The sequence below is a fragment of the Falco cherrug genome, chromosome 10 (genome assembly GCF_023634085.1).
Source record: "Falco cherrug isolate bFalChe1 chromosome 10, bFalChe1.pri, whole genome shotgun sequence".
Taxonomy (NCBI): Eukaryota; Metazoa; Chordata; class Aves; order Falconiformes; family Falconidae; genus Falco; species Falco cherrug.
The window spans coordinates 15,155,882-15,177,742 of NC_073706.1; the positions used below are offsets into that span (position 1 = coordinate 15,155,882).

The window sequence follows — 21,861 nt, forward strand, 5'->3', positions numbered from 1 at the left end:
GCGGCCCGGTGGCGGGACTACAGCTCCCAGCGTGCCCCGCGCCCGCCCCGCCCCGCCGCGGGGCATTGTGGGGGCTGTAGTCCGTGCCCTGAGGAAGCCCCGGCGGGCTTGCCACCGCGGGGCTGCTTCGGGGCTCCCCGGGACAGCGGGGACAGGTGTGTCTCAAGCGGCTGTTGTGGGGCACCGGCGGCTGGGCCAGGCTGCCTCCCCCCGGAAGGGGCTGATGTACCTCTCACGGATTCCTTCCCCTGACGGCTCAGCGAACTGGGCCCCGGTGCCTCCCCATCGGGGAGGCCTGAGCACCGCTGCGGCCCAGCCTGGGGGGCAGGAGTGGAGAGCCGCTGCCCAGCCCCTGCCACAGGTGGGCCCCGCCTGGCCCCCAGCTCCGGCCACAGGTGAGCTGATCCCCGTGGAGCCCCCGCGGCCCCGGTGGCAGCACTGCCTGAAGGATGACTCGAGCCAGCAACCCTGTGGCACCTGGGGCCGGGGGGGGAGTTGGCTCCAGCGGTGATGGCGCACCGCAGGAATACCGCCCGTGGCAGCAACCCCGCAGCGGCCGCCCTCAGTGCTGCGGTTATAGCCCCGCTGCCTGGCTTGAACCGAGACGCGGGGCTGTGCAGCCACTCCAGTGTGGCCACAGGGACTTGAGACTAATTAACAGAAGGGCTGGCGGGGTGGAGAGGGGGCGCAGGGTTTCGGGGTGCCCAGGCTGGGGCGCGGAGCCCCCCTGTAGATGGCACTCGTACACTGCGTGAGGGCAGCGCGTCCCCTGGGAGCTGTGCTGTGGGACTCGCCGCTGAATATTGTTGTTCTCTCCAGCTGGTTCCTGGCAGGGGGAGAACTTCGATGCCTCCTCCAGCACAGCCAGCTTCACAGTCCTCGCCAAGTGCGGATGTTTGAGAGAGGGCCCTGACTGTGCTGGTAAAGAGCAGCCGTGTCCTGCCCCGGCGGGGCTGCAGATCAAGCGAAAACATGGAGCTGTGCTATGTGTGGCCTCAGGCTGCACAATTAGGTGTTGGGAAGCAGGGCTCCCTGAGCTCAACTCCAGCCATGCTCTGTCTTGCAGCAACTGAGTCACTGAGGGCAGAGTTTAGCTTTACCAGCACACAAAGGTGAAGGGTATTGAACAGATTGGTGCTAAGCCTCTGCCGGGTGGCTCTCCCCCAAAACTGCCCGTTAGGTACCTAAATCTGCCAGCTTGCTGTTCCTTATGGCAGCTTTCATGGAGCTGGCCAGACCTCAGCAAGAACTGCTCCCCAGATGGGCAAGACACATTTCGATTCATCCCCAAACCAGCAGAGGTGGCCCCAGACCAGACCTGAGCTCCAGACCCTCTCCCTGGCATGACATTTGGAGCTACCTTGAAACTTCTTGGCTTGGCCCCATGTTTGCAAACGCAAGTTCCTTCCAACCCTCCATCTGGAGCCTCTGCATCATCTGGAAAGCCTCCATCCCTTGGCAGAGTCTGGCTGTGAAGCAAGGGGGTGCCATTTTGGAGAGGCCCACCTCTGTGAGGGAGGAGGAAACAAGTCCCAACAAGGGGACTTTCTGGAGGTCCTTGGAAGCGGGCAGCCGCCTGTCCTGTGTGTGGGGTCGGGTCACGCCGGTCCTTGGCGTCAGAGGCACGCTCAAGCGGCACTGCTGCCACTGTGAATGTGGTTTGTATCGCTGCAATGCGAAGATGGTTCCTGACCACAAGTATGGCTGGGGACGCGTCTCGGATTCCAGAGCACACAGTCACTGATGCCGAGCGCCGTCACCCCGTTGCTCCCTGCCTCCAAGCAAGAAACCCATCACCCCACCAGCACTGGCCTCCCGCCGCGGTGGACCGTCCTCACTCAGGCCGCAGGACTGCCTGGTTGGCAGCAAGTCCCCTGGGAACTAAACGGCATGAAATCATCACGCCTGCAGCCCTGTCAGCTGCCTGCTGGGCAGGAGAGGAAAATGCCCCCTGCCTCTGCATGCCCATGGGCACAGGCGAGCTCTGCAGCCCTAACCCTGCCAGCTTGCAGCTCCACTCTTCGCAAGGGTTAACAGGACAGGCGTTTGTGGAGCAGGGAGGGTTTCTGGCTGACCTTGGCTGGGAAGCATCGGTGGCTCGCTCAGCCCAGCCCCCAAGCGTGGAGCCGGTGGCCAGAGCGCTCCCCAAGCCTGGGTGGAGGTAGATCCAGAGGAAACTCCACCTCCGCGGGAGCCAACCTGCTATTGCAGGAATTCCCAGAGAAATTCCCGCTTGGGCTGATCTGTCAACGGATCCATGAACTTTCTTTTACCTCTTGTGAAAGCAGCTACTTGAATGTGCTAAAAACAGAGCAGGGGCGAGTCTGTCGCTGGAGCTGGCCTCTGGGGAGAGGTTGGGAGGGGGCTTTAGCTGACCCCTGCCCACCAAAAGACACCGTGAAGACTTCTGTATGTGGTGCCTTGCTGGCAGCTCCCCTCAGCAGGCAAAGCTGGTGGAGCCAGGAGAAGTTTGCTGCAAAATAAAACCCCACAGTATCTCGCCTGGTTTTCCCGCTGGGCTATGGTGTTTCCCAAGTGACTCTCAGCTGATTTGGACCTGGCAAGTGGGCTGGATCAAGTCAGATGAGCTTTTCTTGCCTCTAGTATCCCCAGAAAATTCACCATCATTCTTCTGGAAATCAGCCACCAAACCCCACCCTTTCTTTTGCTCCCAACCACTGGAGGCTCAATCTGATCCACTTCTGGAGAAGGCAGAGATGAGAGGCCCTCCTGGGCGCAGCCTTGCCCACCTACCCACGAGAGCCTCAGGGAAGCTCTGTCCTGAGACATCCCCTGACTTCAGGTGTTCCCAGCTCTCCAGGATCAGACTTGGGGTCACAGCTCGGAGGGAGAGCAAGGCTGGCTGTCACTGGGTGACATGCTGGGCTCTGAGCTGGTAGCAAGAGACCCCATCCTGGGAACAAAGGACAGCGAGTAGCTGGTAGACCCCGAGCCCTCACCCAGCCACAAGCACCAGCCAGGAGATGGGGGCAGCTGCCATAGGCTTTGCCAGAGCAGCATTGATTTTGGGGAGGGGGTTTGACACATTTCCCCTCCTTTTTACCCTCATGAGCCTGCCTTGGTGGCAGCAGAGGGCTGCTGGCTCTGCTGGGTAGTGGGGTTTTGGCTCTTGGCCATCTCCACCTGACACAGATCCACCACAGCAGGGCTTCTGTGCGTTGCTGGTGAGGATGCCCACAGCCAGTCACCCTCCTGAACTGATGGTCACACCATTCCTAGCACTGACCACCCTGGGGACAGTTATTCTGGTTTTCCTTCCTGAACCCAGGGCAGCTCAGATTTGGGAGAGGAGGTGGAGAGAGATGGGGCGACCGATCCCCTAGACGTGAGCTTGTGCCAGCCCCGGAACAGAGGCAGGGATCTGCCTTTTGCCCCCCTCCTTGCTGTGATTGCTTCATGTCCTTAGTCTCTTAGCCCTGGCACCAGGGACATTTGACCCTGGAGGCCAAAATCCTCCATCCAAACACTTAAGAAACGTGGATAATATGGCACAAATGGTGACTTGCATTTCTGTTTTGCAGGCCATCCTGTCCTCTCTGAGGAGCCAAGGGGCCTCTCCACACCTCATCTTGTGGCACAGACCCTCCTAACGCAACAAAACCCAAGCATGGCTCCCAGGAGATATCGCAGCCTCCATCCGTGCCACTCCAGCAGAGCAGCCCACAGAGGCACCGTGTCCTCCGCTCCCCACAACTGTCCACTGCATCTGTCCTGGAGCTGCTGGTGAGCAGCCCGTCCGTGCCTGGGGACACTGCCATCTGGACCTCCTGGGACAAGTCCTGCACCAGGAAGGGCTTCAGGATTTGGCTGCAGCAGGCAGCAGCCACAGAAGGGAATGTGGCCGGGACCACCCTGTGTGGTAGCCCAGCCTGTGCCACCCTGTGAAATGGGGAGCGTGGAAGGGAGGACGCAGAGAAGATGATGGTTCCCCTGGGCCCTGCTCATTGCAAGCACCAGGGTGGAGTTTGGACCTCCAGCTTTGCAAATGCTCTTCTGAGACACTTTGGACGTTCCCTAAACCTCCTCCTTCGAACGATTTTAATTATACTGGCTGCTGTTCAAATAATAATGACAGGGGGAGGAATAAGTGCTAAGCAGCAGCCTGTCACGCTTTACGAGGTGTTCTTGGGGGATGCTGGGCCAGACAAGCAGCTGGCCCAGAGCCGTGCCAGCCGAGTGGGTGCAGGCTCCATCTCACACTGCCCACCAATGGGCTCTGGGATCTGGGCTGGCCCATGTATGCGTGAGAGCATGTGCAAGTGCTCAGGTCTCCTTTCTTTCACCCTCTGTCTCCTTTTATTCGCCTCCATAAAACATAGGAAGTCCAAGCCATTCATTTTGCTATTTGTGTCTCCCTCCCCACGCCCCGGTTCCCTCCCTTGCCCCCTGCAGCCTCTCGGCTCGCTGCTTGCCCAGCATCCTTGACCCCGAGAAGTCTGGTGTGTATGCACTTCCCTTTTGGCCCATGGAAAGCGCCACTCTGAACTGGTGCCTTGATAAGTCTGCTGTGGGAAGGCAGGGGCTCCTGGGCTCTCACACAGGGCTTTCCCATGTAGCATTTCCTATGCTGTCCCTGCTCGCCAGCGCGATCTCCAGACCAGGGTGGTGGGGAAGCTCTCCAGATGGCAGTGACCCTCCGTGGCAGCAGGTCTGATCTCCTCAGGCGCTCGTGACTTGCTCTGTGTCAAAAGCCGTGGCGCGTGGAGGGAGGCATCCTCCCAAGGAGGAGAAGGAGGATGATGGTTAGCTTCTCATGGGCTAACATGGCACCTCTCAGCAAAGGGTTGCAACGGGTCAACCCCAGCCCCTTCCTCTCAGCGTTACTGCAAACAGCTCTGAATTGTCTCCCATAGAGTTTGGGATTGACGGGACCTGTGTCCAGTCTGCAAAGGAGCAAGCACACGGCAAAGTGACCAGGGCTGGGATTGACACCTCAGATGGACAGGGACTGACTGGCAGAGAGGGAGGAAGGAGAGGCTCAGCGAGGAGGGCTGGGGCAGCATAGAGGGGCCTTTTCTCAGAAATACCCTCCCCTGAGCTACCCTGCCAAAGCACAAGACCATTGGGGTTTCGGCCGGGGGCTGGGGGCCATGGCGGCCCCTCTATCACCACCATCCCGGGGACAGAAGGGCAGCACCCACACAGACACACGCCTCCCGCTGCCCACCAGCCAGGCAGAGGGTGAAATCCAGGCAGTGAACAGGCAGCGTTTGGCCTCCTCCATCCATGGCTGGAGTAAAAGCTGCTTCGGCATGGCAGCAGGGAGCTGTGTGGGGCAGGTTCCCTCCACGGCAAGGGTGCCCATGACCTAAAAGCTATCACAGCCCCCAAGGCTAGGTCTGGATTTATGTACCAGAGGGGGCTGCTGGGTGAACTGGGAGGACTGGGAAGAAGAGTCTGCATGGCCAAAGTCAGCAGGATGGGCAGCTGTACTGCAGCGTGCCTGAGGGGGAAGGCAGCGTGCTCCTCGCCTCACTGCCTTCATCACTCCTTTTGAAACCCCTTGGACACTGGTTTGCCCTGTGCTAACAACACAGCAAGGCCCAGCAGAGCCAGGTCACCAGGGTTTTGCCATGCCCTCTGCTCTCCAGCTCTCCCCAGCGATGGGACCACAGATAAGAGGCTTCTCCTGCTTATCGCCCCATCAGCGGCACTGCAGACAGCTCAGCTGCCCCACCGCCGAGCACCGAGCCCTGATCTCATCAGTGCGCTGCACACTTGCAGTTCGAACAATAACCTCCTTCCCTGCCCGACACAATTCCCAGAAATGCACAGCCTTCTGCTAAAGCCTCCCTGGGGGAAAACATGCCAGCCGGCCTGTCGGCACCAGCATGGACATCGCTGCCAGCCGCTGGCAAATGCAGCCTGCCACGTCCCCAGCACGGAGGCACCTCTGTGAAAACAAGGGTGTGCTGGGTGGGGTGGAGGGAGAGGCCGAGCTGGAGTCCTTGGGGCCATCCTTTAGCTGGCTGTGCTCAGGAAGTCCCTCTCCCTCTGGGTGTTTGTGACCAGGTGCCTTGCCCTGTCCCAGCCCCCAGCATGGCTGCCCTCACCCTGCTCGCTCTGAGTACCCACTTGGCAAAACCAAGCCTTGGCTGCCTGGGCTGGGAGGGTACAGAGGGGGCTGGTGACTCCCCTTGCCCCAGTGGACCCCCAGCCCAGAGAGGCTCTTCTGCATCTCACGGCATCACTAAGTGCCTCAGTCTGCTGGAGCTTTTCCTCAGCCCATCTGAGCGATCACTGTTGCTGCTCCCTGATGGAATATCTGGAATATCTGGACACCTGGGCAGGCATGGCTGGATGCTCCAGGCAGGTGTTTACCCTGCCCCAGCTGAGCTGGGAGTGGGAGAGGGCCAGGCCAGCAGCTGGCATGGCCGTCCTTTCTCCAAGGGCTTCCTCTGGGGCTTGCCAGCCTGTTTGCCCCACACGTGTCCTGCTGGGACCAGACGTGCCATCGAGGGAGGCACAGTGGCAGCCCTGCCTGTGCAGGCAGCAGCATGGCAGCACAGTGGTGCCAGAGCAGTTCAGGCTGTGGCCAACAAATGCCATTTTTCCTCCCTCCAGACCTCACAGCGATGCAGCAGACACACCAAATCCCAATGCGAAAGGTGCAACACCAGCACTGTCCTGCAGCCCACACGGACAGGGAGCAGCACCCGGCACGGTGCAGCGGCCAGGATACTAGCACGGGTGCAAGGTGGCCACACAGGGCTGCTGGCAGTGCAGGAGGACCAGTCTTGCAGCGTCGCCTGTGCAGGAGGGCCAGCTTTGCAGTGTCCCCGACACGGGATGCATTGTTCATGAAAACACATGGGGAAGGCTGAGAAGGACAGACTCGCTGGCTGCGTCGGGCTTCCTGCCTCCCAGCCGCAGCCGCCGCCTGACATCATTGCTCCCGGTGGGAATGGCTGCCCCGGCCCCACTTGGCCCCTGACAGCAGCCGGTAAGTTCCTGACCTGCCGTTCGGCTTTCCAGCCTCCCACAGCCCCCCATGGCGTGGGGGCTTTTGTGCCTTCTATCCCCCTGCTACCATGGCACAACAGCTGGCAAACCTGTGTCCTCTTCCTCACCACCACAGGCACAGCCAAGGTGATGCTCCCCATCACCTCGCCGTCCACCTCTGAGGGTGCAGGATGGCACCACGCCTTGGTCCCAGTGCCCCATCTGCTGACCACCCCTTCCCTGCTCTCTGTGGGCCGGGTGGCCGGAGACCCTCTGTCTTGCCCTTTGGGTCCTGCATCCCTTAAGCATCCCCTCTGTGCTCTCACCAGTGTGTGGCATCACGGATCAGGACCTTGCCTGAGTCCCAGGGGCACGGCACAGCACCAGGGCTGGGGCAAGGCAGAGCTGCAGGCCTTGGAGGGGACTGCTGCCCTGGGCAGGATGGTGGTCTCATCCCATTCATCTATCCCACTCATCCACCCACATATCCAACCCAGCCTGGGAGTGTGTGTTGTCCAGAAATCCCTCGTTAAGACTGACAGGATCTCAGGAAGGCTGAGGAGGAAGAATGTAGGGGAATGTGAGACAGGTGTTGGAAGGATGCTTACCTCTGCAAAACGCATAGGTCCTGCACAGCACCTGTGCACCAGCGCCCACAGAGGCACCAACCTTCTCCCCACCATCCTCGTATCTGCCCAAATGACAGCAGGAACTGGGTGCAGCGTGTGCCGAATCACCTACCCTCCCTGCACACACCAGCATGGCCTTTTTAAAATACAGTCTTTGTAATGAGAGAGTATAGTGGGATCCTGCAAGCCTCAGGTTGTCACCGCGGCAGCCTCCCTCACCTTGCAGCCCCCTCAGCCATGTACAGCCATGAGTTTTTTCCCTGGATGACTTCTCATGAGCCAGCAGAGCACAAGGGCTGCAAACCTGCCTCCTGCCCTTGCCCAAACCCACTGCCATCAGCACTTTGCTGCAGCTGCTTCCAGTGCTGCTCTAAGAGTTTTTCCTTGCAGCCTGACCCCCCCACCCCCCACTCCATCCTCTGGCTCCAGCCCGCTGGGGATGGAAGGTTTCTCCTTCCCGAATACAAATATAACTGTAATCTGCTAAACCCCACTGTTGATCCTGACTGCATCCTCCTGTCCTGAGCTTTCCTACAGTGCGCCTTTTATACCAGTAATAGCACCAGGCTCCTTCTCCCATCATTGTTGACTCGACAATGAAAACTGTTTGTATTATTGTGTCCCCGAAGCTTTGCCAATAGCACATGTGTCCCGAGCTGATAGCAACAGGCTTTGGCAAGGCTGCGGCTCCATCAGATAAGAGCCTTTAACCTTATTTCTCCAGCTCGAGCACACCACGAAGGGCTGTTCTGTCGGGAGCCTTTGCTTATCCTTCCCGAGTGCTTCCAGATCCGAGCAAGGCTGAAGGGGCCAAGCGAGAGGGGTCACTGGAGGAGGGCAGAGGTGGAGGTGTTGGGGCGAGCAGCCTGGGAACAGGCTCCACTTGGGTGAGAGAAGAGTCCCGGAGGGAGATGGAAAGATAGAGCCGCTTTCCCAGGCAATTTAAGGGCTAAATGCGCTGCTGTCCCGGCCTTCCTCAGGGACCCGCTCCACCCCGCCATGCTCCACCTTGGCCCGGCTCCCGTGCACAGCAGGAACGAAGTGGAGGAGAAATGCTGGAACCCGGAGGCCCTCGCACGCTCCCGGCTGGCCCGCGAACAAAGCCTTTCCCTTGGAGCCCTTCCCTGCCGCCTCCCTCCTGCCCCCAGCCCCCCGCACCCCGCCAACCACAGGGATCCCCAGCAATGGCACAGCCTTCATCCCTGGGGGTCCATGCCTGCCCCCTCCTCCCACCCTGCATCCCTGCACCCAACCACCCCATGGCTGCTCACAGCATCCCTGAGCCCCAGCTCTGCTGCCAGGGGGTTTTGCTGCAGTTTTCCCTGCACTGCAGCACAAAGGATGCTCTGAAATCACAAAGCAAAGAAAAAGATGCTGCCTGTGACAAGCTTTAAAACCTCATTTTTAGGCCAATTTATGGGGGGCGATGTACAGATCTTGGGGTTTTGAGCTGCAAATGCAGCACTCATGCTCATTTCCCTTCCCTTAATGTTCCCAGCTCAGCACCAAAAAGCAAAAGTTGCCCCTCTGCTTGCAGGGAAGGAAAGCTCTCATGCTCTTTTCTTTATTTTTAGTATTATTATTGTAATTATTATTATTATTATTATTATTGTTCTCTCTCAGGAAAGAAGCATTCTGTCAGAATTACCCTCATACATCCTGCCCTTTGCTGGAGAGATTGTTGTTTCTAAAGGGCTGGAGGAGAGGCTGAGTTGCCCTGTGCCCTGCACAGCGCATGGGGAAACTGGAGCACAGAGCCACAGCAGCATCTACCCGCCTCTGAGACAAAACTCCTCTCTTCCACTTGGGTTTAGCACTGAGAGTTTCCCTGTGTGTGTGAAGGTGAGGTTGCTCTCAGCAACATCCTCATCCTTTTTGCTGGTCAGTGAAAACCTTGGTGAAGCAGAGAGGTGGCCATGACACCCCTTGGGCAGGAAGGTGAGCCACAAGCTTCAGTGAAGTTTGTCACTTCCAGGGATGCTGCAAAGGGCTCTCATTCCTCCAGCGATGCTGCAAAGGGCTCTCACTCCTCCAGGGATGCTGCAAAGGGCTCCTCTTCCTCCAGGCCTGGCTGGGGTGATGCTCAGAAACCATGCAACCACCTCCCTGTTAGCAAACTCACCATTGTGTGGAAAGCCCAAGCAGAAAGCACTGGGTTCAGGGGCTGCAGATGAAGCAGGGGGAGGGGAGAGGGGAGAGAGGAGCAGGCACAGCCAGCATCCATCTGCCATCTGCAGCGGCCCTGTGAGGTAATGCCTCGTGCTAAGTTAAAACATGTCGGGAGCCACAGCAGCTCTTGAGAACAGCAAACCTTTCCCAGATGGAGACGTCCTGTGTTGCTGTGTCAGTCCTCCCAGCACGGGAGAGGATGGGCGACCCTCCTGCTGCTGGCTGCTGGGCTTGGCACATGCAGGGGTGCAGCCAGCCACCCCCTCTCCTTGCTCACCTGCTGCTGGAGTTTCATTTTAGGGAGATGAGAAGCAATAACCAGCTCAGCCCTTGCTGACAGGCCTCTGAGGACTGAGATGTAAAGCGGTGGAGGTGTGATCGCTGTGCTGCCTTCTTCCTCTCTCCTGCTTGAAAGCGGCATCCTCATCCGTGATGTAGCACAAGCCCATTTATCCATGGTGCTTTCAGTCGCATGATGCTCGAAGAGCAAGGGATGAGGAAACACCCAGTGGGGCACAGAGGTTGGAAGCCGGCAGAGCAGAGCCCAGGCAAGAACAGTTTCTGCAAAAACAGGGCTGCACTTTTCCTGGGGTGCACATCGTCTCCTGGCAGTCCCCAGCATGGCAGGGCCATTGCTGTTGGAGGAAAGCAGAGGACATGGTCACCAAGTCTGTAGGTGAGGGCTCATTGCTGCACGGAGAGGGGCCATAGTGGAGCTGCTCCTGGCTGTGGTGCTTGTGGGCACACGTGGCTGCAGGGCCACAGACGGGCAGCCCTGACCCACCTCCCCAAAAAAGCCAGGCTCAGAAATCCACCAGTTTTTCTTCCCTTTCCCCAGCACCCAAGAGAAGGTCAGGCAGCCAAGAGCAGCAAGCCTGGACATGCAGAAAGAGCAGGATCTCGGTTCTTGGCTGCATCTCCTGCACAGACACCAGCAAGCAGCATTTTCTGCCAATTAGAGTGATGGAAGCAGCGAATAACCCCGGCATGCCCAGGCTCTGCACAGCCCAACTGTCGGCCAGCTGCCTGTTCCTGGGAGGACGCGGTGCCACAGGCAGAGAGCATTTTCTTGCTATAATCGAGAAAAGAAATTGTGCCGATCGGAGCAGCTGAATGGCAGCCAAATCTGCTTCTCGGTGGCTTTTCTACACTCTCTATTCATGTATTTGGCATGAGTAGCTCTGCATTGAGGTAATTCATTAATGCTGAACCAAAAATGTGTTTATGGGAGTCTTGAAATAGTTGGTAGAAGTGTAAGACTTTCCTTCCTAAAAGCCTGGGCTTTCTCTGTGATGGGAACTGAGTATTAAAGCAACGACTGCCACCGCAATCAGCTGCTGGGGAAGCGACGCCAGCCAGCGTGCATGCCCCGGGCACTCCAGCATGCTCAGCCCCCTTGGGCACAGCACCGTGCCGAAGCCTCTCTCCAATGTTAGCCTGGCCGTAAGCACCGTGGGTGGGATTTGCAGCAGCTTTGCTCGTGGTTGAGGCATGGGGGCTGCACCCCGGGTTTCACAAGGAACAGGTCAGGGAGCAAACATGAGGTGATGCGGCTGGAAGAGTGGCACCCCAAGCTGCTGGGACCACCACCGGAGAGCCAGGGCTGTGCAAGAAGGGGCTGTGGAGGGCCATGTCAGGGGAAGGGGTGGCAGGATGGCCCCAGTGAGGACCAAGAGCTCCGGCTGCCACCCAGGAGGCTGCACTGGCTGTGTCTGTGAGGAGCAAACAGCTTTTTCAGGTTAGCTGTGGGTTTCGCTGCTCACACAATGGGTATTGCTGTTGTCATTCCAGTTATAATCCTGTGTAAACAAGGCTGACCTCTAGTTATTGAAAAGAGCTGAAAAAGAAAGACAACTTTCTCTGCTTCCTCAGATACAGTGTCTGATTGCTGGGTTGGCCAGCACGGTCCGCACCGTGCTCCCAGCTCAGCCCCGCAGCCATCGGGGACCTGCCGATGTGGATGGCTGTGGAGCAGAGTGGCAGCAAGCCCCTGGGCTGGCCTGCTCCCAGGACAGGGAGCCATGGTGGCCCAGGGCACCTTTCCACTGTCCCTGGTGCCCTTCACTTGTCAGATGGAGCTGGAAGCCATGAAAAAGAGCAAATGAGCAGAAAACAGCTGAGCCAGCCATTCCCGGCGCTGGGGCTGACTGCAACTGCCCCTTCTCCACCCACCACCCTGAACTGGGTGGGAAAGAGGCTGGTCCCCGGCTGGGGACACAGAGGACATGTCGTCCTTGCACGGGCACGTGGTTGCTGCCAGGATGCTCCTAACATGGACGCTGTAGCGCGCCTGGCAGCCCCTGGCCGGCTGGCTCGCTGCTTGCCAGCTCCGCCTGACCCACTGAACTATTTGTGCACGAGGAAACCGGGCGCTGAGCTGGGCCCTGGAAAAAGGGAGGCTCCGGTGAAACATGGAGCGTTTCCCAGCGGATGACTTCAGCCTCCCGACAGGGCTCACACACAGCCCCAGCCCCGAGTCCTTTGCTCTCCAGGAAGCGCCTTTCTTCGGGAAGCCTTTGTTCCAGCGAGGCTGCAGCAGCCCCAGCCCGGGGGGAGCCTGTGGGACCCGCCGGCACAGGGGCACCCCTCGGGGTGCCAGGGGAGCTGCCGAGCCCTGCATGGGACCCCACACACTGTGTGTGGGACGTCCCTGCTCCCCTCAGCCACCCCTGCTGAAGGGCAGCTCCTTCGGGATACAGAACTGGGTGCGGGTGTAGGTCACGTCCATTCCACCTGGCTGCACTGCTCTGGGTGCCTGTGCGGCGTGACTAAAGATAATTATTATCTGTAATTAATAACAAATATCTTCCTGCAAAATGCCTCATTCATCCAATCGGACACACCACGGCACCAGCTCCACATCGGTAATTTCAAGGTGATTAATTCATTAGCGGTGTGGGCACATCTAGAAGGGAGGCTAGTCCATGTGAGCCAGCAAAGAAGGTGCTGGCCACCACAGGAGGGCACAGCACCTGCACCCAGGCCCGGGGACGGATCCTGCTCCTGCCCCTGCCCCACTGACCACTCCCCTTGTGCCTTGCACCCTCTGCAAAATAAGAATAAAAAGCAATTTTCCCATCACGGCTCGAGGCTTTGCTGCTGCTGTGCTGCAGGGGCTCTTCCAGCATTCGCCTGCCTCCTCTGTAACCTGGATGTAAGTTCTGGGGGTAAATCCCTTGGATTTGGTTGCACAGCCCCTAGCCCAGCCTGGGGCTCCTGTACCCACCCGCAGCCATCAGCGGCATAAATAGCCATCAAGCTTAGCCCGCAACACTTGCTCTTACCTTCTTGCCATCCCCACCACCTCCTTTCAAGCCCCCAAATCCCCAAGACCCCTTGGGATGGTCCAGGTTGTGCCGCATCTATTTTTAGGCGGGTGGGAGCTGGGCATCAGACCTGGCTGGGAGGAATAACTAGCAGCAAGAGGTGCAGGCTGGGGGCGGGGAGGGAAAATGCCTTTGTGCTGGGGAGCAGAGGCTGCCGGCCCAGCCAGCCACGCTTCCTCTGTTAGGTGTGGTGCTGGGTTGTGCGGGATGCTAGGAAGGGAAACAGGGGGCCGGGATGGGGGCGGTGAGCTGCCAGCCCAATAATACTGGGGCGGAGAGAGAGAAAATAAATAAAAAATATAGTAGAATATACAAACTCCTAAGGCTGTGTGCCGGGCTGGGGTCCACCTTGCCCAATGCCAAATCCAGCGAGGAGGGCGCAGGGAGAGGTCACCCAGCTGGGGCACACGCCAATCTTATCTCTGCTCAGGGATGTCCAGCGCTTCCTCTCCATGCACTGCCACAGATGCAGCCGCTGAGGACCTGGGGCCAGCAGGTCACCAGCACTCAGGGTCACATCCCCGTGTCCCTGGGGCAGTGGGGCAAAGGGAGGGGGTATTTTGTGTCCATTCCCTCACACTCCTGAAAGCTGAGCTGGGCACAGACCCCGCGCACTTCACCCTGCGCCCTGGCTGGGTGAGGGTGCTTTCGCTCTTTGGGGTGGGTGCTGACTGTGGGGAGGGGGAGCAAAGCTGTGTGGCATTGCTCACGCAGGCAGGCACTACAGCCCCTCCGTGCCACTTCTGGGCCAGTCCAGGTGGTTTTGGGTGCTTTGCACTCAGGTATTTTTGGGTGCTTTGGCTGCTCTATCTCCCCTTGCAGCTCTTCTTCTCCTCTCTCCCTGCTTCACAGCTCTTATCCTCCTCCTCCAGCAACCATACCATTCCTTTCCCCCTCTGCCACCCTCTCTAGGTCTTCCCCCCATCCTCACACTAGGATGCGGCACCAACAGCAAACGCACTGCAAGGCAGGGTATGCAGACACCAGGGCAGGATTTGCACTGTGTGCATGCTGGGGTCAAAGTGCCCAACTTTGCTCCATGGGCAGAGGAGGTCCCAAACTGCCCCAGTCCAACAAAGACAGCAGCACTGCACTCATCCCTCGCCCCATGCAGCCCCTGCATGAGGAAGGCACTGCAAGCCCACTGCCATCATGTGTGGAGCAGGCCCACACATGGGATGGTTGCACAGAGCAAGCATGGCAGGCATGAGATTCTGCATCTGCCTCCCTCGGGAGGGTTTGCCCTGGTCCTTAGCGTTGTTTCCAGGGCAGCAATAATCTGAGCTGTCCCCACTCCCACCCCACTGCAGATCATTTGCAACACATCCTAAATGCCAGCTGGTGGTACCAGGTCCAGTCCTGGTTCTGGGGCAGCTCTGAGCCTGCCTGGAGGCCAAGGATGCTGCTGGGGCCATGTGGGAGGCCCTGGGGTGGATGTGGCTGGGGAAAGTGCCACATGCTCAGCCAAAGCCTGGGAGAAGGGCCAGGATCAGCAGCAGGGAGACGTTCCTGGGATGTCCCCAGCAGCTGCCCAGACCAGCTGCCCCGAAGGCTGCTCACTTACCCCACAAAAAGCCACTGCCCTTGGTCTGGGGGCCCCCAGCACCCACCTTGCTGTTCCCAGGGCTGGGGCAAAGAGCCAAAACCTCCAGCGGCTTGGGGGCTCGGCTCTGGATGGTGGCACATGGCTGCTCCTCCGGCATGGCGATGCTCCAGTTCCCTCCTCAGCTGTATGGCCAGGGCAGGATACAGAGGAGCAGAGAGGAGGCTCCTTGCAGCCGTACCGGCTCTCCTGTGGAACGGTGTTGATTTTCTCTTGCAAAATATTAATAAGAAGCTCCAGGAATGTGAAGGAAATCTAGCCCGAAACCTCTGTTGCTCCTGGCTAGCGATTGAAGAATAAGTGAGACAAGATTTTTTTGACTTTTTTTTCTTAAGGCCTTTGTTTTGTTTAGGGTTAACAGCAGATCGGCTTTTTCAAATCACTTCCAGACACACAGAAACCATGGCATGCAATACCCCACCACTGCGAGGAGGCTGGGAGCTGGGCTCTTGCGCAACCTGGTGCCCCAAATCTTCCTAATGCTGAGGTTCACATTTCAGGCTGGGGTCTCGGGCAAGTCTGCAGCCAGAGGGGGCTTGGGGGCAGATACCCGGAGCTGGGACATCTTTCACCATCAAACCCGATTGCCTGCAGGGTGTCAGGGAGCAGGGACAGCATGCAAGTAGATCTTCTGGCTTGCAAATGGGTCCCACGGAGTTCGTAACTCCTCTGTGCTAAGGGCAGGAAGGACCTTCAGACCACCTAGCCTGACGCTTGGCACTGCAAGTCTCTGCTGGATGGCAGCCGAGCGAGCGGAGCAGTGACCTGGTGGCAAGCGAAGCGCTGCTTCACCGCGGCTGCCGCCGGCAGCGTGCCGTGGGTGTGCTGCCATGCCCACGGCGCGTGCGGCAATGGCATGGCCATGCCAGCCCCGGCTGCGTGGCTTGGGAGGCAGGTTTTAGCTGCGATCATCTGGCTGCCTGTGAACCCATCATTCCTCAAGAGTCCCTAAGCTGACAGGCTGGAAACACGTTTCTTTTAATGTGAACGGTGCTTAAAAGCAAGAAGCCGTTTCTCGCCCCGGGCACTGAAATTCCCACCAGAAAATTGCTGGGGGAAGAAGGCTTGCCCCTGCCTTCACCCCAGGGCTGCTCCTGAGCCGGGATGGGGTATGCCGGCCAAAACACACACATGAAATAAGTCATAAGAAAAATAAACACAAAGCCCCAAGCATGCCTGTTCGCCTGCAAACAGGCAGCCTGGCAGGCAAAGCTAAACACTTCCCTGCCTCGGCTCGGCGGGGCTGCGGGAGGCGCGGGCAGATCGCAAGTAGCTGGAAAAGGGGCTTGCAAAGAAAAAAAGAAAGAGAGAAAGAGAGGGGGAGAGAAAGAGAAAGAGAAAGAAAGAGAGAAAAAGAGAAAGGGTGAAAGAGTGAAAAAGAGAAAGAGAACGAGAGAATGAGAGGAAGGAAAGAAGAAAAGCAGGAAGGAAGGAAAGAAAGAAAAAGAAAGAAAGAAGAAAAGAAAGAAAGAAACAAAGAAAGAAAGAAGAAAAGAAAGAAAAAGAAAGAAAGGAGGGAAGGAAGGGAGAAAGAAAGGAAAAGAAGGCAGAGAAAAAATTAACCCTCCTCCTTGGAAGGAAGGGAACTGGGCAGCAGCGTCCACACCGGTCCCAGCCCGGCCCTCCCCGGGTGGCTCTTCCTGCTGGTGCCTGGGGACGCCCCCCTTCCTCCGCCTCCTCCTCCCCCTCATCTCCATCATCTCCTCCTCCTCCTCCTCCTCCTTCTCCTCCTCCTCCTCCTCCTCCTCCTCCTCCTCCTCCTCCTCCTCTCCCTCCCGTCCTCCTCCTCCTCCCCTCTGCCCCGCTGATTGGTCCAGCCCGGCTATATTTTGCCCCTTCCAGCCCAGCATCATCCCAAAAGTTTTTTTTGGGGGGAAAGGGGGGAAAAAAATAAAAGAGGAAAAAAAAAGAAAAGCAACCAAAACAAACCAAGCCGACCCCGAGTCCCCCCGAAGCGCAGACGAGGGAGGCTAGCGGCGGGGCTGCTGCTCGGCGGCTGCTGGACCCGGTGGGACGCGGCGGGACCCGGTTCTCTCTCCGGCACCCGGTCGGGTCGGACACAAAGTGCTGTCCAGCTGGAATGAATATATCTGAGTCTAACTACTGCCGAGAGGAGATATCGCAACCCCGGGGCGACTGTTCATGGGTCACCGCCGCCGTGCCGGCCGCTGAGCCCGGGCTCGCCTTCCCGCGCCCCCCGGGAGCCGCCTCCCCCGCCAGCCGCACGCCCAGCCCCGAGCCCGGCTTCGCCTTCGGCCCCGGCCCCGGCGGCGCGGCCCCCGGCGCGGCCCCCGGCGCGGCCCCCAGCCGCACGCCCAGCCCCGAGCCGGGCTATGGATACAGCCCCCCGGCGGGCCGCGCCGAGGGCAAGGCCGGCGAGGACTCCCGCATCCGCCGGCCCATGAACGCCTTCATGGTCTGGGCGAAGGATGAGCGCAAGCGGCTGGCGCAGCAGAACCCCGACCTGCACAACGCCGTGCTCAGCAAGATGCTGGGTGAGCGGGACGGGCTGCGGGTGCGGGGTTGCGGGGCTGGGGGTGCGGGGTTACAGAGCCAGGGATGTGGGCTGTAGGGGTGCAAGGCTGTGGGATGCTGGGGTATGAGCTAGGGATGCGGGGATGCCGGGGTGCGGGGCTGGGGAGGCAGGGATACGGGGCTAGGGATGCGGGGGTATGAAGCCAGGGATGCGGGGGTGCAGGGCGGGGGATGCAGGGTTACAGGGCTGGAGGTGGAGGATTACAGAGCCAGGGATGCAGGCTGCAGAGGTGCAAGGCTGTGGGATGCAGGGGTATGAGCAGGGGATGCGGGGGTGCAGGCCTGGGGATGCAGGGATACAGGGCTGGGGATGCATGGGTATGAAGCCAGGGATGCGGGGGTGCGGGCTGCAGGGGTGCAAGGCTGTGGCATACAGGGGTATGAGCTAGGGATGCGGGGATGTGAGGGTACGGGGCTGGGGATGCAGGGATGGGGGGCTGGGGATGCGGGGGTATGAAGCCAGGGATGCAAGGATGTGGGCTGCAGGGCTGCAAGGCTGAGGGGTGCGGGGTTACAGAGCCAGGAATGTGGGGATGCAGGGTTACAGGGCTAGGGATGCAGGCTGCAGAGATGCAAGGCTGTGGGATGTGGGGGTACGGGGCTGGGGATGCGGGGATGTGGGGGTAAGAAGCTAGGAATGTAAGGATGTGGGGTATGGGGCTGAGGATGCAGGAGTATGAAGCTAGGGTTGTGGGGGTACAGGGCTGGAGATGTAAGCTGCGAGGGTGCAGGGCTGTGGATTGCAGGGCTATGGAGCTAGGGATGCGGGGGTGCAGGGCTGGGGATGCAGGCTGCAGGAGTACAGGGCTGTGGGATGTAGGGGTATGTGGGGCTATGGGGTTGGGGATGTAGGGATAGGAGGCTATAGGACTGGCGATGTGGGCTGCAGGGTTCCAGGGCAGCGGGATGCAGGGGTATGGGGCTGTGGGATGCTGGGATACAGGGCTGGGGATGTAGGGTTAGGCAGTTATGAGGCTGGCAATGCCGTATGCAGGGGTTCAGGGCAGCGGGGTTCAGGGATACAGGGCTAGAAATGTGGGCTGAAGGGGTACGGGGCAGCAGGATGCAGGGATGCAGGGCTGGGAATACACACTGCAGGGGTGTGGGGTGTTAGGATATGGGGATTCAGGGCTGGGGATGTGATTTGTAGGGATACATGGCAGCAGAATGCAGGGGTACAGGGCTGGGGATGTGGGTTGCAGGGTACAGGGTGTCGGGATGCAGGGATACAGGGCTGGGAGTGTGAGATGGAGTGGTACAGGGCATTGGGATGTGTGCTGCAAGGGTACGGGGCTGTGGGATACAGGCTGCAAGGATATGGGGCTGTGCTAGCCAGGCTGCAAGGGTGCAGGGCTGTGGGATGCAGGCTGCAAGGATATGGGGTACAGCAGCTGGATTACAAGGATTGGGTGCTGTGGGATGCAGGAATAGGGTGCCGCAGGATGCAGGGCTGCGGGCTGTAAGGTTAGAGGGCTGTAGGGATATAAGATGAAGGGATGCAGGCTGCAGGGACATGGGCTGTAAGGATGCAGGGCTGTGGGATCCAGGACTGCGGGGTGCAGCGCAGTGTTAGAGGATGTGGGAATATAGTGCTGTGGGTTGTGGGATGCGAGGATGCAGAGCTGTTTGTATGCAAGATGCAGGGAAATGGTGCTGCAGAATGCAGAGATACAGGGCTGTGGGGCACACAGCCATGGGGATGCAGGATATGGGAATACAGGGCTGCAGGATGCGGGATACACAACTGTAGGATGCGGGATGTGGGAACACGGGAAGCAGGATATGGGTAGACAGAGTTGCAGGATGCGGGACTACGGGAAGCAGGATATGGCCAAATGGGGCAGCAGGATGCAGAGACGCGGGGTGCGCAGACATGGGATTCAGGATATAGGGCTGTGGGGTGCAAGGACTGGGGATGTGTGATTGGGACTACAGAGGTGCAGGGCTATGGATGTGGGATCAGGGAAGTGGGAACACCAGGGACTGGGCTGTGCCAAGGAGCAGTGGGAGACAGAATCCCCAGCCCTGGCAGAGGGGTTCCTGTGGCCCCCCTAGGCTTTGAACCCCCATTCTCCTACGGCACTGAAGTGCTGGGCACACCCTGAGGCTGATGCTGGGACATAGGGATAGCCCTGCTTGGGCTCCCGTTCTCCAGCCCTTCTTTGTGTCAGCACTAGGACCCTGCTCCGGCACTGAACCGTCTGGGGGAGCCCTTCCCACTCCAAGGGCCCCCTCTTCATGGGTGCCCCCGCACCCCAGCCAGGGCCAGGTGGCCGAGCCATTGTCACAGAGCTTCGCTTTCCCCTTCCAGGCCAGTCATGGAAAGCGCTGAGTGCCAGCGACAAGCGTCCCTTCGTGGAAGAGGCAGAGCGGCTGCGAATCCAGCATCTCCAGGATCACCCCAACTACAAGTACCGCCCAAGGAGAAAGAAGCAAGCCAAGAAAATCAAGAGGATGGAACCCAATATCCTCCTGCATAACCTTTCCCAGCCTTGCAGTGACAACTTCAGCATGAGTCACCATGGCGGCAGCGGCCACCCCCAGCCTCCCCCACTTAACCACTTCAGAGAACTCCACTCCATGGGGTCGGATATTGAAAACTATGGCTTGCCAACTCCTGAGATGTCTCCCTTGGATGTCTTGGAACAGACCGAGCCGGCATTTTTCCCTCCGCACATGCAGGATGACTGCAACATGATGCCCTTTCGCGGCTACCACCACCATCACCAGATGGAGTTTCCCCAGGAGAAGTGCATGGGGAGGGACGTGGCGGTGCCCTACGCGCAGACCCCCTCGCACTTGGCCGACGCCATGAGGACTCCCCATCCCTCCAGCATATACTACAACCAGATGTGCTCGGGAACTCAGAACGGGCTTTCCGCCCACCTGGGCCAGCTCTCGCCCCCACCTGAAGCCCACCACATGGAGAGCGTGGATCACTTGAACCAAACCGAGCTGTGGACAGACGTTGACCGCAACGAGTTTGACCAGTATTTGAACATGAGCAGGACTCGTCCCGAAGCCTCGGGACTCCCTTACCATGTCTCCCTGTCCAAAGTGACTCCTAGAAGCATCTCCTGCGAGGAGAGCAGCTTGATATCTGCCTTGTCCGATGCCAGCAGCGCTGTTTACTATAGCCCCTGCATCACCGGTTAGGTTGGCCCCACCATCCGATGCTCTCACCAGGAGAGCCCTGACTCTCCTCTAAAAACAAAAAGCCATCCTCCTTTAACCACGAGCTCCATAATATTTAGAGTATCTCATTAAATGCATCGCTTTCTTTTGTTTTTTTTTTTTACTTCGGTTTTTTGTTTTTTGGTGGGTTGTTGGTTTTTTTTAGAGAGAAAACATGCTGAACTCACTGATATACCGTATAACTATATAACACAGATAGACGCCTTTCCCAAGCACTAGCCTGCCTGCTGCGCTCCCCGCTCCAGCCCTCGGCAGGGCATAGCTCTAGCTCCCACCAGCTCAAAGGGGCATTTTTAAGCCAATTCCAGTAAATCCTGCCTGAAACAACCACCACCAGGATGAGCCGAAGCACCCTGCCCCCAGTATTTAACCCAAGGGCAGGTGGACTTGTGGGGGGTTGGAAAAAACTTTTAGAAAGACTTTGCCGGGGCCATTAAAGAGTCAGCGCCCATTAGAGGTGGGCTTTAGGACGGTTTTTACTGTATTCTCAGCAATATATTTTAATTGGGCAACAAAACTATATTTTTACTAAGCATTTTTATATATAAAATGGTATTTAATGTCTTTTGGGTTTTTTTATTAGACTTTTTAAAAATAAATCGAGGGATATCCATGAGATCTAAAGCATTTATGTAGCAAAGCTGGATTAAAAAAAAAAAGGGGGGGAGGGGAGGGAAAAGGAGATATTTTGTGAAAAGGGAATGACAATGTAAATATTGTGGAACAATTGACTGGAATTTTGTACAAAAGAAAAATATGACTGCAAACACTTTTATTGTCTAGAACTGTACGGAGAGCAAACTGTTTTATACTGGTTAATTATTAAAACATCTTCATATAATTGTTCCCATCTTGTGTGCTTGTTGTGTGAACACATATTTTCCGCAAATACATGTTGTCCCAACCATTTCCAGATTTTTGTATCCGTTGATTAATGTTTTGACAACCTGGCAAATGTATTAATTTCCAGGCTGCCGCCCGCCTGCCCCATCAGCTGCCTCGGGCTCGGTGAGTGTGGCTCAGCTCAGCGCGGGACGGCAGCGCCGGCAGTGGGATAGGATGCTGGAGGCCACCCCACGGCACCGCGCTGTGCCACCCGGAGATGTGCTTTGCAGGAAAAGCAGCTGTTCTCAGCTTAAAATATAATAAACCATGTGATATCCTCCTCCGAAATGAGCCTTGGTGTGGTTATTATTTTGCCAAGCTGGCAGCGCATCGGCATGTGGTCCCCACGGCTCACCCCGTTTTCCCATCAAGCCCCCCAAAAATAGAGCCTGGCTGCTCTGACACCTTCACTCTAGTCCTTGGAGCTGGAAGAAAGCCCCGTGTGCCAGAGCCCTTCCACCTCCTGGCCCTTGCTGGCTGCTTCCCGGCTCCGGCAGCCGCCAGGTCTTGCCAAGCCGTCGCCATGCCCAGCCGGACTGTGCTCGGAGCCGCCGGT

General features: G+C 58.2%; 1 protein-coding gene and 1 long non-coding RNA gene across 2 annotated transcripts; both read left to right on the plus strand.

Moving 5' to 3' along the window:
• Positions 1-9: 9 nt before the first annotated feature.
• Positions 10-4,354, plus strand: LOC114017458 (uncharacterized). The gene is made up of 2 exons (XR_003562529.2): positions 10-395; positions 3,543-4,354. It is a non-coding gene; the product is annotated as an uncharacterized LOC114017458 (long non-coding RNA).
• A 12,138-nt stretch (positions 4,355-16,492) lies between these two features.
• SOX18 (SRY-box transcription factor 18) lies at positions 16,493-21,266 on the plus strand. Its single transcript, XM_055722846.1, has 2 exons — positions 16,493-17,185; positions 19,537-21,266. Exons 1-2 carry the CDS (start codon positions 16,771-16,773, stop codon positions 20,379-20,381), a joined length of 1,260 nt encoding a protein of 419 aa, XP_055578821.1. The 5' UTR covers positions 16,493-16,770; the 3' UTR covers positions 20,382-21,266.
• The last annotated feature ends 595 nt before the right edge of the window (positions 21,267-21,861 follow it).